The sequence below is a fragment of the Aptenodytes forsteri genome, unplaced genomic scaffold (genome assembly GCF_000699145.1).
Source record: "Aptenodytes forsteri isolate BGI_AS27 unplaced genomic scaffold, ASM69914v1 Scaffold361, whole genome shotgun sequence".
NCBI classification, from domain to species: domain Eukaryota; kingdom Metazoa; phylum Chordata; class Aves; order Sphenisciformes; family Spheniscidae; genus Aptenodytes; species Aptenodytes forsteri.
This window is the reverse complement of record NW_008796212.1, coordinates 470,864-489,476: the sequence shown is the minus strand read 5'-3', so window position 1 is coordinate 489,476 and position 18,613 is coordinate 470,864. Positions and strand designations below refer to the sequence as shown.

General features: G+C 45.7%; 1 protein-coding gene across 1 annotated transcript in view; it reads right to left on the bottom strand.

Moving 5' to 3' along the window:
- Positions 1–18,015, bottom strand: part of LAPTM5 (lysosomal protein transmembrane 5) — a 26,459-nt gene extending 8,444 nt beyond the window's left edge. Inside the window, exons 1-2 of the mRNA XM_009288305.2 lie at positions 17,848–18,015; positions 8,260–8,353 (exon numbers count right to left, since the gene is read on the bottom strand). Coding sequence (XP_009286580.1) covers positions 8,260–8,353; positions 17,848–17,934 — 181 coding nt within the window. The 5' untranslated portion in view covers positions 17,935–18,015. The remainder of the gene's footprint in view (positions 1–8,259; positions 8,354–17,847) is intronic.
- Between the last annotated feature and the right edge of the window lie 598 nt (positions 18,016–18,613).

Genomic DNA, 18,613 nt, shown 5'->3' with positions numbered 1-18,613 from the left:
CAAAATATATAAATGAAAAAAAAAAATAGGGGGGGGGGGGGGGGGGCGCTCACTCCAAAGGCAAAACACTGCTGCTTTCTTTATCTGCCTCTGCATAACGTACAGCCTTTCACAGTGCCTCCTCCAACTCACTCCCCTATTTCTTTCTTATTGCTTTACCTGAGTTTAAAATAGCAACAGTCTGTTTGGGGTCTCCAACTCCCAAGTGCTTGAATAAAGGGTTTAATTTTATCAGAAAAGAGCCAAACTTTTAACTTTTCTGACTTTTTTAAAGCAACGGATCCTTTCCATGGGTATGTTTCTCAAACATCAGAAATGTTTGATTACTGCTTCGGTTTCCCCCCTGCCAACTGCCCAATTTATTCCATGGCTATTAAATAAATCTAGTGCCTAACTCTATTTTTTCCATTACCCCTTTTGCTTGCTTTCATAAAAAAATATAGAAATTGTGCTTTAGCCTGTTGGATCCCCGATATATTCCAGCTGCTCTGAAATCCTTCACTGCTCCATATTACCCATTTTTTCCCCATGAAAATGCCCCTCCATCTCCCCCAGCTTTGAGTGTTTGCCTATAGCTTTGGTACCACATTACATTTTTAGTGGGTGGGGGAGTATTTCAGAGCTTGGGCATATACTGAAGTGTCCTTAACTCACTTCCTAGCTTTGCTGACAATAGAATACAATAATTTACAAAGATGTTGAGGCAGAGAAACCCACCCCTCTTTTTCAGGCAGCTAACACCAACACTGCTGTTTACAGCAACAAAACATTTGCATCGGAGCAGTCACAGCTGTATCATAATTTGGCCAGTTACTCTGTTTGAGGGAGCAAATGCAGTCAGCCTGCGTCAAAGGGAGAGCCATGCTGGAGAAGGGCAGACCTACCACCCCGTGCTGCCCATGACATCTGGCAGGAGATGGGCACCCATTAGATGCTGCAGCATATGGAAACTGTCAAGTGCTCCATCCAGGCTCTGCTAAGCAATGTGGGTATGGACGAATGCCAGTTGAAGAAAGGACCAAAGATGATACTGAGAAGCTCTAGAGCCCGTCCAGGGTTGTAGAGGACCTGCCTGATAGCTGGGCTGAGCCACATCTGGCAGCAAGGGCAGGTGGCACCAACAGCAACACTCCTCACATCCTTACTCTGCTAGCAGAGAGTGCACTTTAGTTCATTTAAATGCATTGATACGAAAGATATTTTAACTTCCCTCACAGAATTAGCATCACACTTGAGTCTTGTCTAGAAATGAGATTTGCTGATGAGGAACCTTTAGTCCGAAAAGAAGCTCTGACCAGTACTTCCTTCCCTGGGTATGAGAAGCCTCTTCCTTCTCAGTGTCAAAGAGAAAAACACTTTGAGGAGGCTGCATCCCTCAAAGAAGCAAAAATAGCTTATCTCAAGAGAGGGAGCAGCACTAGGTGAGTTGCTGCACATGGAGGCATCAAACATTCAAGACCTAAGGGAGTGATCAAAAGTATCCAACACTTAACCTACATCAGGAAAAAAGAGTTTTGATGGCACAAAACAAGAAAATAACTTTTACTTACAACCTGATAAAAACCCCAAATGCAGGATCTGTTTCCCACAAAGTAATGAGAACTGAAACACAGAAGAGGAAGAAGTCTTAGGAAACAGCAAAGAAAGAAAACCCAAATCCAGCAAACCCCAAATGAGAACAGAGAGGGCAATGGAGAAAGGGCTTTACTGCAGAAGAGGCTGCTCACAGCTTTGCAGTTCACAAGGGTGGTGGGAAGAGCCTAACCTTCAAGGCAGAAAATCAAACCCACCTTTCAGAAGCAGGACAGTAGAGACAAGGCTGTGATCTGGTGCACAAAGAACCAAAGATTAACATGGGGACAGCATAAACTCAAACCAAAAGAGCTTAACAAAGAAGACAGACTCAGCCTTTGTAGGAACAGCCATAAAAGGAGACAGTCCCAGTCCCACTAAGCCCCAAACTGCCTGAAGCCATTTCCTCTGGTTTTCCTCCCAGAACCAACCATCAGAAGTTTGCCCCAGAGAGGATTTATCTCTTTAGCACGGTGTTTCCTTGGATTCAAGACAGCTGTGTTTTTCTGCCTCTTTCTACACGGTCTTATGCTCCAGCTCTCTCGGCAGGCTCACTAATTAATTGGGCAACTGGTCGTTGCTTCTGCAGGCTAATTGCTGGCAGAACCCAGCTGAACTTTCCAAGCAGAACCTAGATCAAAAAAACCCTAAACAAAATAACAAAGAAACAAAAAGCCCACAACCCTACAGACACAAAGGGATGGAAAGAAAAGGAAAACCAAGAGAAAACAACTTTCCACACACTGTCTGCCTCCTATTTGTTAACAGCAAATATAGTCATCCTTTCCGCTGGCAGCAGATCTCTCTGTTCCAGGGACTTCTTAGTACCAATGGATTTGAATCTCACTAATCAAAGTTTTTACTTAAACAAAATTACTTCTTCCTTTGTGGGAACACATTTAGCAGATGGGCTAAAGGAGTGATCCCCTTAGTGGTAGCTGCTGGCTCTTAGCCCTGTCTGTGCAAACCCTCCATGAGATGGGAATGTGGTACATGTTATAGAGAGGCCAAATGCCACCTGGAATACTTTGCAAGGACTGGCAGAGTGGCAAGTTACCTTCCAGAACCAGCAGTAGATCCCTGGGGATCCCTGGGGTTTGAGGCACTTGCGGCCACAGCAGACCCTAGAGACTGCATTACTGTGACTAACAGGCTCTTTCCGTGCCCAGCATCTGTTGTCCAAAAATATAAGACGTTAATTTTTAAGTCTCTTCAGCATTTCCCTTCATGCTTAGTTGGCCTTTGTAGGATGAATGTTTGTCTCTTTTGTACTTAAAAACCCTCAGAAAAGGGCAAAAATTAGGAATCTTGAACCAAGTTTGAGCACCTGTATAATCTCAAACACAGGGGCATCATTCCATGGTTTTTCCCTCTGTTCCTCCCGCATGTTCATCTGGGTGCCTATCTCAGGAATAACCTGTTTTCTCTACAGCACCTTAAAAAGTACTGGAATATTCAGGGAATAACAGGGTTTGTCCCTGTAGAAGGTGCGTTGGCTCTTTGAGGGCTGTTATTGCAAGACAAGAGGCAATTGTCACAATAAAGGAAATTCCAGATAAAAGGAAGAAAATTCTTACAATAAGTGATGCAGTTTGAACAGGGATGCAGAGAGGTTGTGGAATTCTAATTTGGGGAATCTGTAAACCTCAACTGGACAAAGCCCTGGGCAAGCTGCCCCAACTTTGGAGTCAGCCCTGTTTCAAGCAGGAGTTTGGACTGGAGACCTCCAGGGATCCACCTTACTTTTGCTCTGATTCAATGATTATAAAATCAGGCAGGGAAGACATGTTGCTCCTCACAAAGCCTGCTTCACTCCTATAGCCCTAGAATATCCTACCTACAAGAACATTTCAGTTCCACCTCCACGCTGACAGTGGTACCTTATCGCTGGCAGAGTCTGGTGAGAGCGTGCCCGCTTTGAGGTGTGCCTTTTTCCAAAAACATACAGGAATAAAAGCCAGCAACAAATAAATAAACATGCTCTTTCTTATGCTTTTCCTTGCCCAAATTCTCTGAGACTACCTGAGTCTCCCAGAGATCCCAGGGAATTTAATGAAAAGGAATATATATGTGCTGTGAAGTAAATGGCCATTTTCCTTGGGGAGGTGGTGTAAGCAGAACGGGGGCAATTGACAGAGCCTCCGCAGAGCTGCACTAGATATTTGCAACGCTAGCAAGTAGTACCAAAAAACCTCACCCATCCAACAGGAAGAGAGAGCATTTATTTGCCAAATGTCTATTTTTTATTAACTTCTCATCAGGGTTTTTGCCCTGAATGTAGCCAGGAGGGACATTGAATGAGTCCTAATATTTCCCATGAATGCAGAGAAACCCCTTTCTATTTTATGGACCAATAAACTGGCACGGGAAATACAAACAGGGCTCATAATGCTGTGGTTTAACAGTTGCATTCACAGATTGTCAAGGACGGCAGTGTCTGATTCGGTGTTGCTGATAAGCTGCAGGGAGTTGTTTCTGGACAGCCGCATTCAAAGGATAAGCAAGACCAGCAAGGGAAAGACGCCTCCCAGTCCCTTTAGCTGGATTCGCTTTTCATCAGAGAAGGAGGGAATATTTTCTGCATAGGAAATGGTATGCATAGGATATGGTATATGCTGTGCACACAGGTCTTCAGGCATAACTGAGGTTATTTTTCTTGGCTGACTGGACAGAAATTGAAACAACCTTTCCAGTTATACTTTGTCCATAGCCTCAATTTTTATAGTCATTAATGAAAAATAAAAGTGTTTAACACTGAGACTGTACACAGGCATGAATTGAAGACATCCTAAAGATCTGACCTATGGCAAGCAGTGGGGTGTAACCTTTTCAAGGCAGAAACCATTCATGGTAGCAGCTTAGAACTGGTAAGGAGGTTTTAATTGAAATGTTTTTGGGGGGATTGCTTTTGGGTTTTATTTTTCCAACAGGAAAAGCTAGTCTGCCAAAGCTCATATGCTTTCAGGAATGAAGCACTGCCAAGAGGACTTTTGCTAGGAAGGCTTCTCAGCTCCAGGATGAGCTTTCTAATAGACTGGAAACAGGGGAGGCTGCATGGGAAATGCACATCCAAATTTCTGCTGTACGTGAGATAGAGCATAGAGATGTGAACCTAGTTCTTCCACATTGCAAAAGAATGCCCCAAATCACCACGCAACAAAGTTTGTCTCCTGTTCCCTCTGCCTGGCCAAATTAATCTTGTGTTATTTCTTAAATATTAGTTAGGTAGTAAGTTTAGACCTACTTCAGATTAGCCAACATCCTGGCATTGACCCCACTAGGGGTGGGAAATCATCTTCAAGGCTCTCAAAGACAAAGAAGAATCTGGGTCTTCTTCCCATTTTAATCCAACATTTTCAGCAGCTCTTATATTAATTTCTTGGTCAACTTTCATTGAAAAACAAATTTCAGAGGAGCGCTCTCAATCCTGTGCTGCCTGTGGCATCTTGTAAGTCAAGACAGCAAGGAGTAGCAGGCTGCAAGGGACAGAGCATCCCTCTTCTAAGGGCAGCTGACCCAGTCACCCTTCCCATTACCCTGGCAATCACAAAAACCTACAACAATCCCAATTCTCCTTCCCCTCCCTGACCATACCTGTGGAAGTTGAGGCCCATCCCAGGCCCTCTTTTTAAGGCAGCAAAACATACTGCTGAGAAATCTTGAGGGAGCTCTGATTCCTTATAAAGAACTCCTATATGTATTTTTTCCTACTGTATCTTGTGAAAAGCATTTTCCCATAAACCTTGCCTTGTTTATGTTCTTGGGCCATGACTACAGCGTTAACATTATATATTCTGAGACGTGCTTTAATCTGGCAGGATCTACAAATAGAGCAGCAGATGCTGAGGGCATCAACAGAACCTCTCCCCAAATTGTTCTCCAACTCTTCCATCTGGGTTTTGAAATCAAATTGAACTTTTTGTACTGCTTTGCTGTATTGCTTCCCTGCTAGTTTCTGGAAATAGAAGGGTTGCACTTTGTTTATTCCAACTATAATCAGAAAACACTCACAATCTCCCAAGCAGAGCCCTTTGAAATGCTTGGGAAGAGAAGCCAAGTGGAAGTGCTGGAGATTTCATTATAAAATGTTCCTTTTTGTGTAGGAGGCAGTGGAAGAGGGGGAGGGGGAAGACCTGTCATTTTGATTGCGTGGGAAGAGGGGGTGGTGTTAAAAACAGGGCCAATTTCACTCGGAATGGTTCTATTCTTAAAGAAAACCCTCCAGATTTGCAGAAATGCACGTCTTGCTTAGAAAGCATATAATGGTTTCATATGGAAATTATCTGAAAAATCTGTCTCAACGATTTGTTTCTTTTTCTTTAAAGAATATTTTACTTAGATACTTGAAGAAAAGTAAAAATTATTGGCCTTGGATGATCTTTCTGCAAAAAATAATGAAAAACAATTGTCATTTTTACATAACTGTATCTGTGGGAAAGTATTCTGATCTGCAAATATCATGTTCAGTTTTCAGCAGTTCAGATCACTGTATGGGTCAGAATGCTTGTGCATACTCTACCATCAGGAAAAAATATTTCCAACTGTGCCCATGTCCAAGCCAGGTACATCAAAACAAAAACAATCAATCAAAAAAACAACCAAAAAACCCACAAGCCCAGTAAAGGGAGGAAGACCTTAAGGTCCCACTTGCATTATGTTCTTCAGTTTGTATCTGTAAAATTAAAACCAGAAACATATATTACAGAAATGGAAAACTGCATTCCCCTACTAATGTTGTGCTGATCCCAGCCACCTGGAAAACAGTCGGGTTTTAGAGCCTGTTCGGTGTGTTGCATGTTGCCCTAATGGGAAAGCTCTGCAGAAAGCATTTTCCAAAGCAGTCATCCTGCAAGTCTACATTGGGTGTTGAGTTGAGCCACAGCTCCAGAGGGGCCTGTGTGGACCACAGCTAAGCAAAGTAGCCTCCAACCCGCCCAGACTGGTCTGCTTTGGAAATAACGCCCTGCGTGAAAGATGTGAACCAGCAGACCCTTGCTTGGTGTCCTATTAGCAGGACTCACCCAAATTTCCATCTTCTGCTCACTTTTGATGCCTTTCAAAAGAGCCTTGGTGGATCACAGTGATGGCTCCTAAAACCCAGCTGGACTCTTTGGAAAAATGTGAACCTATCTGCTAGCAACGACTTCACCCAGACAGTGACTATGCCTGTTTTTGGTGCTTTCCACCGTGTCTGACTCCTACCCCAGGGACAAGTGAGTTTGGTATGTGCAGGAATCTGCTGTACTTGACTGCTTTTTCCTCCACTTATAGGGGGCCTCTCTGTGCATGCTTGCAGCTTGGGGAAGGACACACTGGAGAAGCAGGGAACAGGCAAGTCCTTGCTGCTGTGGGTTGCATTTTTCTCTGACTATGAGCCTTCTCCGCAGGGAGAGACAATGCCGGGTGTGGGAGTCTGGTTTCCGTCTTTCTGCACACAGTAGAGAAGGGTTATCTCAAGTTGTGGTTTTACACCGAAAAGTGACTAAGAAAAGGAAAAAGCACCTTGCATTTGTTGTTTCTAAACAGTTTCATGCAAAATTATCCTGATTAAGTAATATTTGAGGTTCGGGGAGTTATTTTCTTTTAAATTGCACCCCACATGAGAAATCCGCCAGGTCTCTGAAAGCCAAGCTAGATCCTTCCTAGTTCAAGCCATAGGAATTCAATCAACTGTGGTGAATATGATACTTGTGACTATTTGTGGGATATAAAACAGCCTGGCTGCTTCTTCCAGACAACCAATGTTTTGCAAAAAACACCAAGGGTTGGGAACATCTGCGGATGGGGGCCAAAGGGACAGGGGGGAAAGGGAGGTGGGCTGGTGTGGCACTCTGAAGTGCCTTCAACTGTGAGGTAGGAGAACCCTGCATGGCGTGATGGATGATGAGAAGAGGACGGCTCCATGCCATAGAGGGCAGGGTATTGATGGCAACGTCAGGTAGCCCATGCACCCATGGGATGTAGTGCGGGGCTGCGATTTCTCCCAACTCTGGGACCCCAAGGTCACTGGCCAGACAAGGTCCATCGAGGAGTTGGTCAGACACTTCAGTGTTTTCCTAGAAAATGCCCAACATGTGAAGATAACCAACAGTGTGTGTAAGGCTTAAATGATCTACAGTTGGTGAAAAGAAAGAGAAGGGGAAACCAGGACTGTCAGATTAATGCAAAGTGTATTGCAGAGGGAGTGGGAAGGCTGGAGGTGTATGAGGGTACTGGAGAGTTTGGGCTGAGGGCCTGATCCACTGAAATAAAGGCAAGTTCACTGGGCTCCACATTGGTCTCCCAAAAGCCAATACAGCCATGGCCTAAACCAAAATCCAAATCTTTAGAGCCTAAATTTTCTCTGGGTCTGAGCTTTTGGCCTATCTGCTCTGAATACCAGTTTCCAATTTTCTTTGATGAAAAAGAAAGAGGGACCAATGTGTGACCTTGGGCTCCCTCTCAACCCCACAGACCTCTGCTGCTTTCCAGCGTCCCGGTGACCTACCAATTCTGTAGTAATCCTTGTCCAGGTCTCTGCAAAAGCCTTTCCTGCTAGCCACCTCCAGGGAGTACTCAATCATCAGCAAAACGCTCATAACCTAGGAGAACAAAAGCAAAAGACACAATTCAGTGGGCCCTGGGCCAACTTCCTATCACTCTCAACCCCACAGACCTCTGCTGCTTTCCAGCGTCCCGGTGACCTACCAATTCTGTAGTAATCCTTGTCCAGGTCTCTGCAAAAGCCTTTCCTGCTAGCCACCTCCAGGGAGTACTCAATCATCAGCAAAACGCTCATAACCTAGGAGAACAAAAGCAAAAGACACAATTCAGTGGGCCCTGGGCCAACTTCCTATCAACAAATTTGTTTCCAGGGAGCATACAGTGTCCACAGTTAAATGCAGGCATCAGCAAAACGCTCATAACCTAGGAGAACAAAAGCAAAAGACACAATTCAGTGGGCCCTGGGCCAACTTCCTATCAACAAATTTGTTTCCAGGGAGCATACAGTGTCCACAGTCCTAAATGCAGGATGGGTCTCCAAGTGAGACAGTCATGAAGGGTTTAAAATCCTTTACAAGGAAACACTGAGGCAAAAGTTATCAGTTTATTAATGGTTTGTGTTTAACTGTCTTTTTCTGCCAGCTTCTGAAGGAGGATGGAGGAATTACAAAGTTAATGAGTTTTGTTTCAACATTTTTTATTCAGAAAGTCCTGGCTTTTCATTTTGAAATTGCATTTTGCTTCAGAATGGAGCTAAATGTAACAATAGTATTTTAAAGTGTAAAAAGAAACAAAAAAAGAATGAAGATGTCTCTGTAAGTCTAGCTATACTACTTCACTGACAAAAATATAATTTTCCTTCTTTTATTTATTTGAGAAAAATCTCCAAATGCGCTTTTTTCACATTGAACCAAAATTATTTTCTCCAAGTTTCTGAATTGGACTATCAAACCCCAGGCTCCAGGGTTCATCCCATTCTGAGTTGAGCAAACTGTGAGATGGAGTGAGGTCTAGAGGCTGTGGTCTCAGTCCAACAGTCTGGGGCATTTCTGTGCAAGTAAAAGCAGGAAACGAGTAGCCACAAGGCCAGACACCCCACCACATCCCTTCTGGGGACAATCCCACCCTGCCAGTGTGTACAGACAGCACATGCCAAGGGGACCAAACTTGTTGTGGATATGAGAACAAGAAGTCCAAGGCCACAACGGAGCATCAGTCACTGCCCACAGTGTTGTCAGAACAAATAACACCCCTTGGGGTAAAGGACTACTCTGAGGCCATTTATTGCTCCTTCATCACCTTACTGACAGTTTCAGCACTGTGTAGTGAGACGGCACATTTCTGACTCCACCATGCATCCAGTCTTGTTCATCATTTTCTTCCTCGTTCTCCGATCTCTGCTGTCCTCCCTCATGCTTGGTATGTCTTTCATTTCTTCTGCGTTTTTCGGCTGTAGCAAGCTGGAGCACAGCATGGTCTGCCAGTCCTATACCTACAGCTGCACTTTGCAAAAGCAGCATAGTGTGTGTTGTGTTATTTTAAAATTGGCTTAACAGCGTGGGTGGTTGGGGAGGAAGCCTGCTGCCACTTTCTCCGAGGATGCAGGAAACACAGGCTTGTCACCCTGCAGCTGCGTGTCACTGTCTGGACAAGCTCGTTGACCTCCCTGCTGCTGTGCAAAGAGCTGCCGCTTCTTCTCTGCCTGAGCTTTACCCCTGTCCAGGAGGACCTCTTGCCACAATAACAGGGCACAGCCTGAGAGCAGAGAGCAGGAGTCAGACCAGGAGAAGTGCAGGGACCATCACGCCCTGTGCATTTTTCCTCGGAGACGTGGGAACTGAGTCTGCAGGAAAGGAAATCCTGAGGTGTGCAAACAATGGAGAAACCTGTGCAAACATGACTCTCCATCTTCACCCCACCAACACTGGGTCCAGCATTGGGAGCACCCATTCTGCAGACTATTCTCCATGGACATGAGCCATCAACAAAGGTACCATCAACAAAAAAGCGGTTGTCCTAAAGTGGTGAATGACAGAAGCCATTTTATCTGGATTGCACAACCTCTGTCTCTGAGTCAGCCGAACCCCACACTGACGCAGGAAGCAAGTCTGTATCTGCCACCAAGATCATCACAAGCTCGGGTACCGGATAGCTGAAACAACTTTTCCACAATAGCTGTAGCAGTCTTTTTTGTTTCAACAACCACTTAAAGAAGTGATGTAGGCAAGGAGGAACAGAACTGTTGTGGTCTGCGCTCGTGTTTGCAAACTTTACGTACGGGAAACAGCACAAAACCAGCAACTGCAGGGAGACGAGGCAAAGCTAACTGTAAGCGAGCAGAAGAAATATTTTTTGTCTTTTGCAGAGCAGTGGCTGGAGGTGCCATACAAGATCCAGGCAGAGTTCAGGCTGGAGTAACTTATAGTCAGATGTGCTAGGGCTGACACCGCCAGCAAACAAAACAAAGAGGCATGGAAAGAAAGACTCCACATTGCCCTGAAATGGGGAAGCAAGGCTGGGTGGGATGGCCTGCAGCAGCGACAGGAACTGAATGCAGACTCTCCTACTGTCTCTGCGTTAGCTGCAGGAGACCTAGAAACTAGAAACTATCTTCAAAACTAAATTCATCAACTTTCTGTGCCACAAGCTGCACGTGCAGTTTCCGGAAGAGCTGTAGCACATCCCCCGGAGCCCTTTGCTTCTAGAGTGAGCGTCCGCCAAGCCACACTCTTGCTGCAGTGGGGATTGGGACACTGTTCCACCACTAGCCTTCCCTCTGAATTTAAAATACTGTCTAGAGTCTGAGTTGGAAGAAAAGATGAGTCATGTTTTCTCCTGGCCTGTCTGATATCAGATTGTTCAATAGCTACATGAGACACACTACTTTTTTTCATTTTTTTGCCATGCAGTAAATGAACTTTGCAATTTGTTCATGAGGCTGATAGGAAAAGGAGAAATATCTAGATCTCATTACATAGGGACACAAGAAAGTTAACATTAATTCAGTTTAATGTAACAGTATTTGAAGTCCCATGGAAGCACTGAACTTTGTCAAGGATGAAATTGCATCGATCTGGAGTTTCTTTACACTTGACAGTCTCCCCTGGGACGTAAAGGATCTCTTAACTAACTACACGTGGCGATCACATGTTGACTTCAAGTGCCCTAACTTCTCTGAGAGGTTTCATGTACACGCTCCCAAAGAGATTTTGCTTCCCTTATTGCTACTGTTGGTCAAACCCCTCAAATGTCAACATGGGAAATACAGGAAGAAATTGCTTTTTCGGGTTTCTGTTAAATGGAGGCCTGAGCAAAATGGATGACCTGAGCCCTAAACATCAGTTTCATTCCTGAAAGACAAGTGAGTGAACACAGGACATCAAATCCCAAATGCTCCCATCCCACATGGATTTACAGCCAGAGCAGAGCCAGAGCCTAAACTTCAGTATGAAGAACCATCTCTAATGTCTATCAAAGAGGGGAAAGTAGAGCAAAAGAGTTCCTGGTTTCCTTGCAAGTGTTGAAATAAGCCACACAACCAGACCAACTGCAGTCACATAAAATAAGCACACATCAGATAGAAAACCCAAGCCCAACCTGAAAGGTTAAGGAGAAGACTTTTAAAGTGACAGTTGGTTTAAACTTTCCATTTAAAAGGCCTTTTGCATAGAAAGAACAAGCCACTGAACTGCAACGAGATAAAACAGGCAATGATCTGCGTGTCTTTCCCTCAGCTCTTGATCACAAGTGCCGTGTGAGGACCAGGATACCTCTCCATCACCTGACTTTGGGTTTGACACGCTGCTGCCTGGCATGTGACAATCTCATTTATTCCTGCAGAGAATGTACGTACAAGGTGATGAAACCTCTACAGTGGGCTGCTCGCCTCAATTTGAGAAGAAGGTAGAGAACGATTGATGTGGTGTCTGCCTGGCACTCCTTGCTCCGCAAGGCTGTATATATTCTCACCCAAGGTTCACCCTTCAGCTCCAGAAGAAACAGAAAGGTTCCCATTTCAGAAAGACAGGACTGCTCAAACATTCAGTTCCCTTTCTTCTTGCTATGTCATGACAGGAGAGAGGCAGGCTTAAAAAAGGGAATTTCACCTCCCGGCACTCGATTTGCAGCTCACTTGTGTGCTGCAGTCTCCCAGCCCCTCCACCAGCCAGCCCTTCTTATGTTATCTCCTACAGCTGCAACTTTTGGAGGACACCTCTCACCTTATTGCTGCCTCCGTTTAAAAGGAGTGCTTGGTAAAAGATTTGTAACACCAGGAAATGAAGTGACTTAGCCAAATAGTGTAGGACTGAGGTAGAGCCAGTCGTTAAACCAAGGCGGTTAAATTGGGGGTGTCTTGCAAGGCAGAACCTTAACAGCATGACGCACACAGCCCCCATTCCCTGGTGAATAATTTTGCTGCAGCTGCAGTAGGGTTAAATTGCTGTTAGAGATTGTGTCATGTGCCTTTTTTTTCTGAAATATGTGCAGCTTGACTAATCTCCAAATAATTTATCTTTACGCACGTGGACTTGGTGTGACGGCTGCTCCTTTTTTTTTCACGCCCAGAGAGCTTAAAGCCATAATGGACAGGGGTCAATGGGGATGGTGACATGCTGCTCCAACAGTGCATTGGGGTGCTGCGAAGGTTTCTGGCAGCGATGCACACAAGCAGGTGACACCCAGCACTTTGAAGGCAAGTAGCACCACATATAAATGCCGTACTTTCAGTGCTTCGCCTTTTCTTCCTTAATTTAAAAGAAATATGTGCAGCTTGACTAATCTCCAAATAATTTATCTTTACGCACGTGGACTTGGTGTGACGGCTGCTCCTTTTTTTTTCACGCCCAGAGAGCTTAAAGCCATAATGGACAGGGGTCAATGGGGATGGTGACATGCTGCTCCAACAGTGCATTGGGGTGCTGCGAAGGTTTCTGGCAGCGATGCACACAAGCAGGTGACACCCAGCACTTTGAAGGCAAGTAGCACCACATATAAATGCCGTACTTTCAGTGCTTCGCCTTTTCTTCCTTTAATTTAAAAGTGGTTGTTGTGGCAGGGTAGGATGAAGTGAGGAGTGTTTTTAGCTTCCATTTGATTTCCTTTCAAAACATTTCATCTTTTTCCTTCCTGCTGCCTCTTTCTCCCCCTCTTGTTTGTGCAACAGAGATGCTCCAGGAGGATGAGGGAGCAGCGCAGGGTCTGCTGAACATCTCAGGTCAGCCACAACCTGGTGAAGGTGCAATGAATCACAGCTCTGTACCAACAACAGTCACATCCACAGGTGAGGACTGGACCTGGGGAAGGTCCCAGAGATGAGACTCTGCTCCTTGAGTTAAAGAGCTGACAAAGAGAAGAGCTTGGCTGCAACAGAGGCCAGACCAAGCTACAGACATGCTGCTTTCTAAGACCTCCTTTGGCTCTAATCAAGGACTAGGAGCAAATGAATTGCAGGTTTTCTGCCCATGCTGTATGCACAGAAGCAACTTTCCGGCCTTGCTCTTGAAGCTAATGTCAAATAGCTTGATCTTCTTCATGCCTGGGAGAAGCCGATGAGCAGAAGGACAAATTCCTCCATGCTTTCTTTGAAAGTCACCTGCAAGTCACCTCACAACACCAGTGAAGCTTTGCTAATCACACAACCTTGTCCCCTCCTCGTTCCCCTCCTTCTCCTTCCCCATTTGTTTGAAAATGCCCACGATTTATTTCAACTGACTATGGAGAGATCAGCAGTGAGACAAATCTAATTTATAGGAGGACAAGGCATTACCACAAAGCCTGAGAGCCTGTGTTTGATGGCATTACTATCACCCAGCATCACTATGATTCATCACTAGGACCCACAGCCATAATTTATACTGATACAAACCAACAGTATTGATGTAGCAAACCATCCAAATCACTGCTGAGTTATAAATCCCCTTTTCTTTTTCCCTCCCTCTGCCCAGCTGCAGCTACATGATCAAAAAGGTGGAGAAGAGGTAGGGAAAAGATATTTGCAGAGTTGAAGAGCTGAGGGCTCAAGCTGCCCCTGTCCATTCCCCATATCCTTTACTGGGTCAACCCCAGTCTTCAAGAGCATCTCTGGCTCCTTATTCTAAACCCAAGTTGCATGTTAGTTGCTAATGCTCCCTGGCACCACATGCCCTGCACTGATCTTGTACATCAGGCTTGTGCATATCTTATGGTAATCACTCTTCTGGTTTTGCAATGATGGACCACAAAGTTTCAGAAGGTGACCCCAAACCCTCCTGACCACGAGCCACATCCAGCTGGTCACTGCGATGGTGGTTGAACTACACAAGAGCTGCCATTTAGAGACAAGGGATGTTTCCTACCCAGGCAGCCCTGACACTGGGGATTACCAATGTGGGCAGAAGGAGAGCACAGCAAGGACCCAGCTGTGGCTCTGCAGGATCCTCACCAAACCCATGGTGAGATCCCACGGTGAGTTCGTGTTGCTTGTGATCTGTCAGGTAAAGGGTGAAGCCAAATCATGCCCTGGCAGAGCAGAAAGGGGACACGTGCAGGTGGCTTTGACTGCAATATGAGAGTTTGGTCCTCATTAAACTATCAAGTGGAGTTATTACTGCTAAGTCCTTTCCTGTGAATGTGCTTCAGATGTGCTGTGGGTGATGGGCAAGTCTGTTTTAAAAATGGTCTCAGAGTCACATTCGTACTCAGTGCAGACTTGTCCCACATAAAAGAGGGTCAATGGGTAGCTCCAGCACTAGACCCCTGATTGCCCATACTGCCATACTTAGCTTGCTCCCTGGCTTTGGTTTGAACCACTCCAACCACTTTTCTTCAAGACCAATCTTCTCCAGAAGGGGCTGACCCCAAGCCAGGCAGCATCCCTTCGCTTCAGGGCCCAGGATCAGTCCTTTGTCCTCTCTTAGTTAGCAATGCAGAGAATCCAAGTGTTTTGTTGCAGATACCTATCCTTTTATTTATATAGGATAAGGTATAAACTACAACTAAGTATATCACACATAATTTCTGATTTGAACCATGTCTCCACTGCTAACAGTCAGGAGAGGGGTAACATTCATAGCAATTAAAAAGACTGTGTATGAAACAGCCTCTGCTCATAGACAACCCTGTTACACTAGAATTTGTCAAACATGGAAAAGAAATGATTGAAAAGGAAATGTGAGCAGAACAGAGCTGGAGATTATTAAACACAACAGCTAGTAAACACGGTAGTTTTCATGTAACCTCAAGCTCAAGAAGTCTCTGACGTGCTGACTGCAGAGGATGCACAGGGAAGGGATCACTTGGTACCTGTCCTGCTTCCAATACCTTCTTCTCTAAGCAGCCGCTGCTGGCTGTGTTGGAAACATGCTGGGAGGCTGCTGGACTTTGGGGCTGACTCTGGACATCTGTCTTACGACTTCTGCCTTTGCCATTTTGCAAAGAAAAGCAGCTTCTCTTGCCTGCCCTCAGTGGACCTTTTGAACCTCTTCTGCAAACTCTTTCCCATGAGCACTGTGAAGGCTCACTCCAAGGCGCTCTCCCTTTTGCTGTTCAAAACTCACCTGGTGTCTTCAACAGACCCACAAAACGTTTTTGAAATAACACATCTTTCATATAATGTCACTGGTAATTAAGTTTTCCCTGTTAGCCACCAACACTGAGGTGGCGTCTCATTCTCTTCCATCACGCACTAGTGCAGATCGGGAATCTCTATTGTTGTTAGTGGCATCATGGTGAAACACTTATGAGAAAAATGTGCCTCAGTTCAAAGCATTTGCTGACTTTTGAGAAAGACAAAGGAGGCTTTTTTATGATTCACCCTCCCAGCTAGGAAAAAATAATTCATTTTCTGTACCTGTGTTTCACCTCTGATAACAGATAGCTCACGTCACACGGCGTGCTTGTAGCCCTCTGGAGAAAATGTGTCGTAGTTCCCTGTCTTGTGTTTCCCACCTTTGCACAGACCTTTAATTTTGCCAGCTCCTCTTCAGATCTTGGCTACACTTCCTACGAGGGTCCCATTTCTAAACAGTTCATGACCATCCCTCTAGTGATGGACCCCCTCATAGTGATGGCTATCTGTTTAATTGGTTGTCAGAAATTGCTTGTGCTCTGCTGCAAATTCTCAGCTTTCGTATGTTTCAATTTTTGTGTCTGTGGGTCATGAGAATGCACGAGAAATGCAGCAATTTCTTTTTCTTTAAAGCAGTGAGATTATAAGCTTTGAGCTTGTGGCAAAAAGATAAGTAGCCTGCCCAGGGTGTAATCTAGATGCTCAAAAAGCAGAAGGCAAAAGAGGTTATGAGATTGCATGATTCTTTTAAGCAATCTCATAATGTTTTTGAGGTCCCCAAATGGTTAAAGTATGGCATGGAAATGCCACTGCAACACCTGACTTTCAAGTAATGCCAGGGGAAAGGTGTCGGCAGTTACATTGCATGAAGATGCGGTGTAGACCCAAGTTTCTCTGCTCTCCTGCTCTGGGCTGGCATGTGACCATCTCCTGCCCCAAACCAGGGAGATGCAGAGATGCTGCACTGTGCCCAGGCAGAGCCACCCTCCTCACTTGCTGCCTCCAGCAACCCACAGCACTGATGACTCCTGGCGTGTTTATAAAATCCTATCACTCACTGACTATTTTCCCTTTATCTTACTATCCAAAAAAGCAACTAAGCTGATCTCCAGATCCTTTGCCTTTTGTTTCATGAGTTGAATCCTCCCCCAACGTATGCAGGCATGGCATCGTGGAAGTCAAAACCGTTAAACCAGCACATCAGACCGCTGTCTCAGCTTTGTGTGAGAGAGGAGGGGGCTATGGTGCAGTGAGGATTTGCTCAGGCAGCTTGGATTGCTCCTGCTGCCCCAGGAAAGCAGACTGGTGCTGCAGGGGGACCACGGCATGTCCTTCCCGTGCGTGGCGCGGCTGCCACAGCTGCCATGCCCAGCACATATTTGCAGGCTACAGCTCCCCTCACTCCACTTCCCCTGTGCAAGGAGCGGGTTAAGAGCCCCCGTTAACTGTTATCACCCTGCAGGCTCCCAACCCGTGACTGTGCACACTGAGTGCAACAGATGGGATTATTTTAAGTGCCTCTGCTGTGCGAGAAACCACATCCTCAGTATGACTTAAAGCCACCTGAAAGCACCTCTGTGCAACCAGGTGGAGGGGAAGAAATGTCCCTCCAGGCTCTGCTGCCTCTGCTCGCTGCCATCTGTGCCCACCCCATAGCAGTTACGCCAGCTGCCTGGCAGCTGAACACAGCCACAGGTCCAAACGGAAACCAAAACGGTGCATATAGTGTCCAACTGGCCGTAGAGAAAAATGAGGCAGTTTTGCCCACCCACCCTTTGCTTGCCCAAATCCCTCCTCCCTCCGGTGACCCATAATTTCAGCACTCCCACAGTTTCCATTGCCAATGTGCTGCCCAGTTTCTAACCAACGGGTCCAGGTAGCCGCGCTGAGCCCTGGCCAAGCTACACACCCCTGCACGGGTAAGAGCTCCTGCATTAAGCTGCAAGGGAAAAACAGGAAACAGAGTGAGTTTCCATGAGCTCCAATTGGCAGAGCCAGGGAAAAAATAGTTAAAAAATCCACCCAGTACAAAAAATTTCTTCCTGTCCCCCCCCCTCCCCCCGCCACCTTCTCCTCTTTTGTCCATCCCTCTTAAATCATTGGGTTTTCTCTTTTGGGAACATAGAAAAGTCAACAGTCAGGAAACCTTGTGATCTGCAATGATTACACCTTCTGCAAAGATTACACCTCCGCCTCTCTTTTCTTGTCTCCCTCTCCCTGTCCCCCTTTTCGGTCCTGTAACTTACCATGTGGAAGATCCCTAGAGCAACTGTCGCCGTCTTGATGTTGAAGAAGCAACATTTGGGGGGCTCAGTGGTCGTTTGGGCAGTCATTTTATGATCCCTCTGCACAGCTGTGAGTTAATGAGGTCGAATTTGCAGCAACCGCCCCACTGAAAAGCAAAGCAAGCAGTGCAGCTCAACTTCCTTCCTGGTCTATAAATGTGTTAAGTCATCTACAAAGTCACATGAGGTCTTTGATTTCTCAGTAATAAAGAAAGCAAAATTGTGTTGCTTTTCTAACAGATCTTTGCTTGCACATCCCAGATGGCAAATGTAAGCACAAATGCTGCTTCGGGCAAGTGGTGTCCAGTGGGTGAGGTGTACGGGGAGATGAGGGCTCCGAAGCAGGGTGCAGCTTTGTCCTACAAAAATCATCAGAAACAAAAGCAGGGGGCCAAGAATTTCACCTTAAACTTGACCCGCTGTTTTTGCAGTGAAGCATCCAAATTCCTCAGTTTGAAGTGGCTCGTTCCTTGCCAGCAAAGTCACCGTTCCTTGGAAGCGCTCCTGGGAGCTGATGCCTGAGCAGCCCCGGACTCTGGGACCAGAAGGGTGGTGGGACTCCAAGGATCAGGGTTTTTGGCTGAGATCTGCAGATTTGCTCCTGGTTCCTGGGACAGCTGATGTGATTTACGTTAGTCAGCTCCTGGAAAAGAAAAGCAACAGAGAGATCTCAGCCCAGTGACTTAGCCACTGTGCAGGACGTCAGACTGTCTACCCCTGCTTGAAC